At 46.7% G+C, this 10,888-nt stretch overlaps 1 protein-coding gene across 1 annotated transcript; it reads left to right on the forward strand.

Moving 5' to 3' along the window:
- Positions 1 to 3,090: 3,090 nt before the first annotated feature.
- CNIH1 (cornichon family AMPA receptor auxiliary protein 1) lies at positions 3,091 to 10,676 on the forward strand. The gene is made up of 5 exons (XM_032690134.1): positions 3,091 to 3,238; positions 4,402 to 4,470; positions 7,974 to 8,086; positions 8,374 to 8,517; positions 9,753 to 10,676. Exons 1-5 carry the CDS (start codon positions 3,158 to 3,160, stop codon positions 9,778 to 9,780), a joined length of 435 nt encoding a protein of 144 aa, XP_032546025.1. The 5' UTR covers positions 3,091 to 3,157; the 3' UTR covers positions 9,781 to 10,676.
- The last annotated feature ends 212 nt before the right edge of the window (positions 10,677 to 10,888 follow it).

Below are 10,888 nucleotides of genomic sequence, written 5' to 3' on the forward strand. Positions count from 1 at the left end.
TGTCTATAACTGAAATGCCAATTTTCCCAGGGATATTATTTTTGATGTTGAAGGATGTGGTTAACTTGTGCGTTTCTACCATGATAATTCAGAGAAATTGCTCCATAATCTTCCCTCACAGCTCTCTGCCAAAATCTTCCCTACGAACAGGCTGTAACACACTGAATTATGACTGATTATATGGCTGTTTTCTGATAAGGACAAGTATTTGAGAGGGATTTAAGATGAAGTGAACAGGCACTGACATTTTCCCTTGGGATTCCAATCAGGATTAAGCTCTATGTGTCCAGACAAAAGGGAAAGTGCATTAAAAGCTGTGGGCCATCTCTAGAGCTCCACTGTGGCTTCCTGGCATTGTTTATGAAGTTTAATCCCAGAAAATTCTGAGAAAATACTCAGCTGTTGTTTGATTTGAGATCCCAAATAAATAAGTGAAATGGGAATTGATTAGACCCCTTTCTGCAGAAGTTGCTTTTCATTTCCTTTTGTGTTATCTTAAAAAGAACAACCTATAATACAAGAAATCCTTCAATGCACAAGTCTTTGTTGTGCAAGATTACAGCTGCCTTCCGCTTTTCCTGACAGGATAATTGCAGTTGGATGGTGTGCCAGCACCTGAGGGAATAAAACACTGCATTCCTTGAGGCAGAATCTGGATTAATTGCAAATGCAAATGCATGGCTGACACACCTTTTTTACTTCTGATACTGCACCTCCCTGTTGCACAACATTTTGATGTGCAAGGAAACACTGAAGACAGTCGGCAACGTCACACCACCTTTGCTTATTGGGGTGTGGAGAGTCCTTAGTGCAGATTTATGTGCATTTATGTGTCTCAAAGTACAAATTTCTGATACAGCTGAGCCTGGTGACTTGTAGTGTGTCTGGTGAGGAGCCAGATCTCCTTCATGAACAGCATTAATAGATGTAGTGCCACAGCATCTGTAATTCCACTGGGGTTTGTCTCTCCAGGGAGGCTCCAGGTATAACAAAGCAGTGTTGGTCACTACATCTGGGTTCGTTTTTAGGCAAATATTTACCTTGAACGATCAAACTCCTGGTTCCTGGCAGGGACATCTTCCACCAGACCAGGTTGCTCAGGGCTCACCTTCACTAAAATTTATTTTAAAATCTATTTTCTGGGTTTCACATGGAGGTTTCATCGGTCACAATGACACCACAGTGATTTTATTGGAGTAGTTTGTGGACGAGATGAGTGATTTTATACTGAAACATCAACTTTATCTTCACAACAACTGATTTTCTACAGACAGCTCATTTGCTGCAGTTTTCCCTGTATTTTGTTGAAGGAAATAAAGCATCTGCTCATCTCTCATTGTGACACTCCATTAGTTGCTGTAACGCTTTCCAGCAGATAGCACCGGAAAATGTTATTTACTGTTTGGCAGCTGTTAGTTTTATGGAAATTATTCCTCACGCTGCTCCAGAGGAAATGATTGCAGCAATGCCACCCCAGCTTGCCTTTAGTGAAAGGTGTCACTGTGACTTTTATATGTCCCTTTGGAAGGACAGTGTGCGATCTTGTCCTCAAACTCAATTCTCATCTTGCTGTCTCCTTTGAGCAGGCTCCAAGTCGTATTGATTTGAGATCATATGGCCAAACACCCCCTTCCCTGGGGCACGCACAGTCCACCCTTCTCCAGGGTTTCTTCCTGAATTTGCCAGCTCCTTTTTCCCCAGACATAGTTTGTGCTGACCAGGTAATCTTCCACGGTCAGATGGGGACAGGACAAGGGTGAACGGATGTAAACTAGAAGAAAGATTTAGATTAGATATTGGGAAGAAAGTCTTTACTGTGAGTGTGGTGAGGCCCTGGCACAGATTGCCCAGAGAAGCTGTGGCTGCCCCATCCCTGGCAGTGTCCAGGTTGGACGGGGCTTGGAGCAACCTGGTCTTGTGGAAGGTGTCCCTGCCCATGGCAGGGGGTGGGACAAAATGGATTTTAAGGTCCCTTCCAACCGAACTACTGGAAAAGCCAGCAATCCATGGCTTGGACAGGTGCAGTGTTTGCTGCCTGGACGGCCAGGCCCAGAGGGTGGTGGGGAACGGGTCTAGTGGTGTCCCCCAGGGATCACTGTTGGGGCCAGTCCTGTTTAATATCTTTATTGATGATCTGGATGAGGGGATTGAGTCTACCCTTAGTAAATTCGTGGATGACACCAAGCTGTGTGTGAATGTCGATCTGCTGGGCGATAGGAAGGCTCTGCAGAGGGATGTGGACAGGCTGGATCAATAAGCCAAAACCAGTGGTATGAATTCAAGACCAGGCGCTGGGTTGTACACTTTGGCCACAATAACCTCCCTGCAGGGCTAGGGGCAGAGTGGCTGGAAAGCAAGGTGGGCAAGGAGGCCAATGGCATCCTGGATTGAATCAGGAAGTGTGGCCAGCAGGACCAGGAAAGTGATTCTTCCCCTGTACTTGGCACTGCTGAGGCACCTCGAGTGCTGTGTCCAGTTCTGGGCCTCTCAGTTCAGGAAGGACATTGAGGGGCTGGAGTGTGTGCAGGGAAGGGAACGGAGCTGGGAAAGGGTCTGGAGCAGCAGGAGTGGCTGAGGGAGCTGGGAGGGCTCAGCCTGGAGAAAAGGAGGCTCGGGGGGACCTTCTGGCTCTGCAACCCCCTGACAGGAGGGGGAATTTGGGGGGGCCGGGCTCTGCTCCCAGGGAACAAGGGACAGGAGGAGAGGACAGTCTGAAGCTGTGCCAGGGAAGGTTTAGGTTGAACGTTAGGAAGAATTTCTTCACAAAGAATGATTATACATTGCAGTGGACTGCCTAGGCCTGTGGGGACTCCCCATCCCTGGAGGCATCCAAGGAACGACTGGACGTGGCGCTCAGTGCTCTGGTTTCACTGACAAGGTGGTGATGGGTCAAAGGTTGGGGTCGAGAATCTCAGAAGTCTTTTCCAACCTAAGTAATTCTTTGACTCTGCGATTCCATGACTGTGTTACAATCCCCTCGCACCCCGCACCTCCCACATTTTAACCCGAACCGCCCCCGTTCTCGCCCCCCTCCCCTCGCACGCCCCTCACGAAATGGCGGCGCGGGCGGGCCCGGCAGGGGGCGCTGCGGGCGCGGCCATGGCGGCTGCGCGGGCGGGTCCTGAGGCGCCCGGCAGCCCCCGCGCCCGCCGCCGCCATGGCCTTCACGTTCGCCGCCTTCTGCTACATGTTGGCGCTGCTGCTCACGGCCGCGCTCATCTTCTTCGCCATCTGGCATGTGAGTGTGGGGGGCCGGGGGATGCGCCCGGCCCGGGGACGGGTCCCGGAGAGCCCCTGGGGCGTCCCCGGAGAGCCGCGGAGGGAGCGGGGGAATCGCATCCGGAGCCGCCCTCAGAGGGGGAATCGGCCTCTGTGCGGATAAAATGGGTTTTTATGCGGGCAGATAGTGACTGAATGAGGGGGAATGGCTTCACATGGACAGAGGGCAGGGTTAGATGGGATACTGGGGGGAAATTCCTTGTTGTGAGGGCGGTGAGACCCTGGCACAGGTTGCCCGGAGAAGCTGTGGCTGCCCCATTCCTGGAAGTGTCCAAGGCCAGTTTGGACGGGGCTTGGAGCAGCCTGGGATGGTGGAAGGTGCCCATGGCAGAGGGGTTGGAACTGGATGATCTTTAAGGTCTCTTCCCACCCAAACCATTCCATGATTCCGTGATTTCTTTCTCGAGCCCGGCACAGGGAGAGCAGCCGAACAGGTCCCTGCCAGGGGAGGTGCTCTAGGGGAGGATGTGATGCTTGGCAGGCATTTGTTCTGTAGAAGTGGCTTCACGCCACATCTTTTTTTTTTTAATATATTTTTTTTTTCTTATTTTTATGGCATGAAAAGCTCGAGTGTTCACATGCTTGGGTTTTTTTAATGGATGCACCTTTTGGACATATAACCTGCTCTAGGTGACCCTGCCTTGCCAGGGGGGTTGGACTGGATGATCTCCTCTCAGCCCTAAAAATTCTGTGATTCTGTGATATATGTGGGCTCAGCATTTACTTAGACAGTGAGGCAAAATATTTGGCAGTTTTTAAGCTTGCTGTTGCTTTTTCTGGATTAAGGAAGGCCATCTCTGGTTCCTTCTGGCCACCAAGATAGTCCTGTGTGAGGTTTGGGGTCTGGGGTTAAGAACTGATGAAGAGGATGTTGGAAAGTCATTGCTGGTGGGGAGGTAAAAATGTGGAGAGTGGGCAGAGGTCTTTGAATACCTGAAGAATCTTCTGCTTTCTTGTTTATAAAACCCATTTCCTATGTGTTTTACCTACGGGTTTATGATGTTAAAATGTCCCTGAACACAACGGCAGCAGTTCTCTGACAAAATGTCACTTTTCATGGATAAAATACACCGTTGCTCCTGGACTGAGCAATCACAACTGTTTCATTTTTCCCCCCCCTAGATTATAGCATTTGATGAACTGAAGACTGATTACAAGAACCCCATAGACCAATGTAATACACTCAATCCTGTAAGTAGCACACTAGACTTTTTGTTTTGTTAAATAAATATATGTAAAGTGCTTATTTTTTTTTGGTGGTATCTTGATGCAATCTGCCTAGGCAATAGGATTGCATCTGGGTTGACAAAACCTTGCTGTTGGTAGAAGTTTTAGGGAAATTCTTTGTCTGATTCTTTACTTTCAAGTTGAATATTCTGACTGTTATTAATCTGTTGGTGATCTTGTCAGCTGTCATACTAACATTCTTTCAATCTGCTTTCCACATTTTCGGCACAAAGACAGTTGAAAAGGTCAAAAAGATTAAAAGAGTCAAAATTGCATTGAAGGTGTGTACTGCTTTTCAGTTTCATGTTTTTTGGCGCCACTCCCCTCTCATTTTGTTAGGAACATTTGTAATACTATTAAGCTGTTTTGTTTAGTCTGCCTGTCCATCTGCTCGTTCTTTGCTCCTTGGGGTTTACAACAACTCCATGGATTTCCATATTTTGTGCAAAAACAATTCTGCTTGCTTACCCGGTGGCGTGGGGAAAACTGTTACATGCCTGTCAGGTGTCAGAAAGTAACTTGAGGTAGAAATAAATTGTGTTTCCCAAGCCAGATTTACTGAACTCTGAGGTTAGAGGAGAACAGTTGTTTGTTTTAAGCACTGACCAAGTCAATTCTGATCTTTTTTGGAGGGTTTAGGTGGGTGGAAGGCGATAGGAATTACCTTCGCTTCTCTATTCTGTGTTCCAGGGTCAGGAGTGTGTCCCGGTGTCCTCTCTTGGATGCAACTCTGACACTCCTTGGCTTAGGAAAAGAATTTGAGGCAAACTATTTGCCTGCATCTCTTACAGGCCAGCAGCAGAGGGGAGGCTTGTTGAAGGACAGGCAGTTTGATCCTGTAGGATTTTGTGCATTTCTCCTGGTTTTTACTCCGTGTGTGCCCAGGGAGGACGGAGGGGCAGCACAGCAGCCTGGCCTGGGCCGAAACTTTACTGTGGTTTAAGTAAATTATGCAAGTTAGAAATGAATTTACAGTAGCTGGAAGGGGGAAAAAAAAAAAAAAGGCATTTTAGATTTGCAGCACACAAATTCAAGGAGAGTGGGGAGGAGCAGAGGTGCCAGGCGGAGGTTGCAGCTCGGAGAGGGGGTTTCCTGCTCGGAGAGCTGCGCATTTAACAGTTTCCCTTGCTTGGTCTGTTCCAGTCATTCCTGCTGCAGTGTGGGAGAGGCCAGTTGTCATTACATGGATGCATTATGGTCTTCCTGCAACCTTTGTGGTGCTAAAATGCGCATGTTTAACCAAATCTTAACCCTGTGCATGGAGTGTCCTTTACATGGCAGCTTTGTGACCTGGAAGTCTGAAATAACTTCATGTTTGCTGTTCCTGTGAGAGCAGATGAGCCCCTAAAAGTGGAGTTGGGATCCAGGCTCTTAAAGGGAATCTGGTAAATGATGCTGGACAGACACACAGGAGGGTTGTTCTCCTGGACAAAGAATCAAAAAATCCTGGTAGGAATTGAGACACCTCAGTAGAAAGATTATCCCAAAATAGTATCTCCTTAGTACACTGCTGATTCCTTCTCTTCCCTGCTCCTGTTATAGTCGTGTCTTTTCTCAGCAACCAGATTCACCCTCCCTCGTTTCTGTGATAAATATGGCAGAATGTGATGTAATTAATCTTCCCTTAGGACAGAAAGGGAGGATAAAGTGTGGGAGATGTGAAAAGAGGCAGGTATTCCAGTGTGGGAGTAGGGTATAATAAACAAGAGAAAAGAAAAACAAATTTTGAGCTCTTGTAGGTAAACAAATACAGATTTTTCAGGCCTGGTGGATCTATCTGAGCAGGCTGCCAAATGCATTGTCTATTGGACAGGGTGGTTGTTCTGCTATAAATAATTGCCTTGTGTAAATGGTAAGTATGAAAAGAAGGGTCTGGGTGAAAATATTTCCTTGGAAAATTTTGTGTATGACAGCTGAATTTTGGTGGTGTTGATGCAAGTTTCCTTTGTTATTCTTCATTTAGAGAGGCAGGGGGGTGTAGCAAAGGAGGTGGTGAGAATGTTTGTTGGTAGCTGTTAGATTTCTAGGAAGATATTTTTGGGGCTTTAAGAGAAGAATAAAAAAATGATAAACCACTGAAACTTCGATGTAATCGCCCTGTGCAATGTTAGTCACTGCCCAAAAAAAGGGGCAGAGTGTTTTGTGTGTGTGTGTGCACACAGTTTAAATCTTTGAGTGGAAATGGAGTGTGTTTCCTGAGGACAAGTTTTAGTGGGCCTGAGTTGAGGAGGAGAAGCTTTTGCAGATCTGCTGCTTCTCCTGTGGAGTCAGGGTGGGACAGCTGGGGGGATTCAGCCTGGAGAAGAGAAGGGTCCAGAGAGGCCTTAGAGCCCCTTCCAGTGCTTAAAGGGACTCCAGGAGAGCTGGAGAGGGACTGGGGACAAGTGATGGTGTGACAGGACAAGGGGGAATGGCTTCCCACTGCCAGAGGGCAGGGTTAGATGGGATATTGGGAAGGAATTCCTGGCTGTGAGGGTGGTGAGGCCCTGGAACAGGTTTCCCAGAGAAGCTGTGGCTGCTCCATCCCTGGAAGTGTTCCAGGCCAGGTTGGACTGGGCTTGGAGCAACCTGGTCTAGTGGAAGGTGTCCCTGCCCATGGCAGGGGCTGGAACTGGATGATCTCTAAGGTCCCTTCCAGCCAAACCACCCTGTTATTCCATGCATGATCCCTTCTGACCCGTGTGATAAAGCAGGAAATAGCACTTGGGGGTGACCTGTCGAGACCTTTCCTCTCGTGGCGGGTGGGAGGTTCCGCAGCCCTTTGCATGTGTTTACTCTCTGTACCTCTCCATGTTGTTCCTATTAACAACACTAATCCCCCTGGCATTTCATGCTTCCTGTGGTTCCATGGTACCCTGATGATGAGCTCTGTGGGCTTCTGCTGGAAGCATGGTGCTGTAAGGCATGCACAGTGGGAGCTGGGAGGGAAAACTGCCCAATTCCCCCCGAACTGCCCGTGTGGAGCCGACCCCTGTGTGTGACTGGTTTGGTTTGGTGAAGCTCAGCCTGGGGTGTTACATTTTGGCAGTAATTCGACTTTGAGCAGTTGTGGATGTGTGGATACCAAAACAAAGCTGTGAACCAGGAGAACACAAACATCCTTCTGCCTATAAGCCGTTCTAAGGAGCATGTTTCCTGCTGATATTTCGCTGTTGCATGAGCAGAAATATCACGATGATCTTTTCTGAGGGTCACGTGTAAAGCGTGGAATCTGTCACTTTATTAGAAGCAATGAAAAAAAATATCGATCTGAGCATCTGATTTTATAAATTTTTCTACTTGGTCCATGAATATCATGTGAAAACAGCAAGTCAGCACTGCTGGCTGCTGCTTTCACGTTCCACAGTCTTGTTCTTGTTAGTGTTGGTTTTAAATATGATTTTTAAGCAAACACTCACCTCCAAAGCAGCTGAAACGCCACACGTTTTGCTCTGTGTGAACTTCTAACTCATCTTTTTCTTTTCCAGCTTGTACTTCCAGAGTACCTCATCCATGCATTCTTCTGTGTCATGTTTCTCTGTGCAGCAGAGTGGCTCACACTGGGTCTCAATATGCCCTTGTTGGCCTATCATATTTGGAGGTAATTTTGGTGTGGCTGTGCTCAGTGAATTGTTCTCGTTCTCCCGTTGCCGTGTTCCTGTCCCGTGTCTTTGTGTCTCGGGAAAACAAAGACGCTTTTTTGACCATGAAAGTTTGTGGCTGCACAATAAGAACCATCACTTGGCTTCGTTGGGTGTTTTAATTTTTTGTTCTCTTGTGCTGTGCGAGAGTTGTGTTGTGTGTCCTGGTATTCCTTGGTGGGTGGGGGGGCAGGATCCAATGTTTCCCGTGGCCCTCATCCCACACCTCCCTGTGCCCCCGTTCCAGGTACATGAGCAGACCCGTGATGAGCGGCCCGGGGCTCTACGACCCTACGACCATCATGAATGCAGATATTTTAGCCTATTGCCAGAAAGAAGGATGGTGCAAATTAGCATTCTACCTTCTATCCTTTTTTTACTACCTATATGGGTAAGTTTTTCCCCATCAGTCTGAAGTTTTGGCTCAGTGCACCAGAGAAATATTGTACCTAGGGATATATTCCTTCCAGTGCCTGAATGGAGCCTACGGGAGAGCTGGAGAGGGACTTTGGACATGGGCATGGAGTGATAAGACCTGGGGAATGGCTTCACACTGACAGAGGGGAGGGTTAAACGGGATATTGGGAAGGAATTGTTGGCTGTGAGGGGGGAAGACCATGGCACAGGTTGCCCAGAGAAGCTGTGGCTGCCCCCTCCCTGAACTGTCCCAAGGCCAGGCTGGACAGGGCTTGGAGCAACCTGGGCTAGTGGAAGGTGTCCCTGCCCACGGCAGGGGAGTGGAACAAGATGAGCTTTAAGGTTCTTTTCAACCCAAACCCTTCTGGGGTTCTGTGAATTTAGCAGAGACTCTCCCAGTGCCTCTGGCACAGCCCAGCCAAGGTCACCTCCCTGCACACCTCTAAAGACTCGTCAGGAGCAGCAAAAGCACAGAACTCCTCACCCACTTCCCCCCTTGATGCCCCAAGAGACAGCAGGGTGGGGGGTGTTGGTTCAATCTTTGATACACAGGATGAAAAGATGCCTGGACTTGCGAGTCCAGACTGGCAAATATCCTTTCCTGCAGCACTAATTAACTCACCCCCAGAATCCCTGTTTAGGCTCTCCCGTTATGTAATGACCACATAAACAAATTAACATTATAAATTCATTTGCACTGGAAGTGTCCAAGGCCAGGTTGGATGGGGCTTGGAGCAACCTGGGACAGTGGAAGGTGTCCCTGCCCATGTCGGGGCATAGAACTGGATGATCTTCAAGGCCCCTTCCAACCCAAACTGTTCTGTGACTCTGTGATAAGGTGTTCATACAGTGCCAACTTTCCTGAAAAAGCATCCACAATCACCATTAATTCTGTTTCAAACACGAGTCTTAATTTGGTCGGAATTACTATTTTGAGTCTGTATTCCATGACTGGAGACTGGAAAGCTCCAAGCTTTTCTTTTAAGCATAATATAATAAACCCTCAGAGCATTTACATTTAGGAGCTGAAACATTAATATTTTTAAAGTATTTGATGTAAATGTGAATTTTGTTGAAGTAGAAGAGTCATTGTGTCAAATCTTCAGTCGCAATCCATGTATCTCACATGAACTTGTTCCTTAGAATATACATTAAATGTGTAACACCGATCAAAGTGATGCATGTTCATATTTTTATTTTCTTTTGCAGCATGATTTATGTCCTGGTGAGCTCTTAAGAAGACACTCAGCAAGCTTTGTTCCAGTTAAGTGCATGCAAAAGCCACAAAAAACCCATGGATTCTTTACAACAAGAACCTCTGACCAAGAATTAAATCCGGAACCCGACGATTGCAATTGCATTAGAAAACAATGACTCCCCTGTTTTTAAAATGTTTCCACATTTTATACTTGTGGAAAGACTGTTTTCTTATATTTTCCTGGGACGCTGAAATTAAAGAATTACGTGTAAATTAATATAAAGGTGACTGGGATTTGGAAAGTTTTGACTTTGCACTGCATAAGGAACAGCCATAACCTTCGAGTAGCTGTTGGTTACTACTAGCCTTAGGACACTAGGGATTTGCTTTAGGCTGGGCTTTGTAGTGGCTCACTTGGACTTGTGTATCCCACTCTTAACTCTAAATCAGCCGTAGCTCCGAGTGCTTGGGAAGGACTGGAATGCTGTGTTTTGTCCGTAGGTGACGTTGGTCTTAGGATATGAATTCATGGACACAGTTGCAAAAATAGTTCTATTTTGGTTTGGGGTTTGTTTTTTTTTTCTGTCTGGTTAGTCTTTCCCTTTTTGTGCATGGTCCAGGTCCTCCTGTATCTCTTCCGGACATTAGCCCTGCTTTAATCTCGAGCCTGTGTCATTGTGGTAGGAGAAGCTGAATTGTCCACGGAGGAATGAATTTAAATAATTTTTTTTTTTTTAAATGTCTGTGCTGTCTGATTAACAAATGGATAAACCTCCAACATTTACCAAGTCCAGAAATGAAAACACTCTTGGGTTTAAGAGTAATAAATACTCCAGACTTTCTCAAAGCAGAAAGTGAGATTGTGAAACTGCCCCACTGTTCCTTAGTGCAATAAATGACAATAAAAAACAAATCTCAAATTCAGCAACACCTCCTTTCATCTGGTGCCTTGTTTTGTTTTTAAATTCGGCAGATCCTCGCTGTGTCCATCACTCAGATTTACATGGATAATTGCATTCCCTCTAAAAGCAGAACACGGAATCAAGTTATGACTGGAAAAGGGAAACTTTCACTTCCTGCCTTTTTTCATGAGGTTTAAATAGTAGATGGGGCAGGGGAAGATGTTTCACATAAATATTGTGAATTG

This window comes from Chiroxiphia lanceolata, chromosome 6 (assembly GCF_009829145.1).
Source record: "Chiroxiphia lanceolata isolate bChiLan1 chromosome 6, bChiLan1.pri, whole genome shotgun sequence".
NCBI classification, from domain to species: Eukaryota; Metazoa; Chordata; class Aves; order Passeriformes; family Pipridae; genus Chiroxiphia; species Chiroxiphia lanceolata.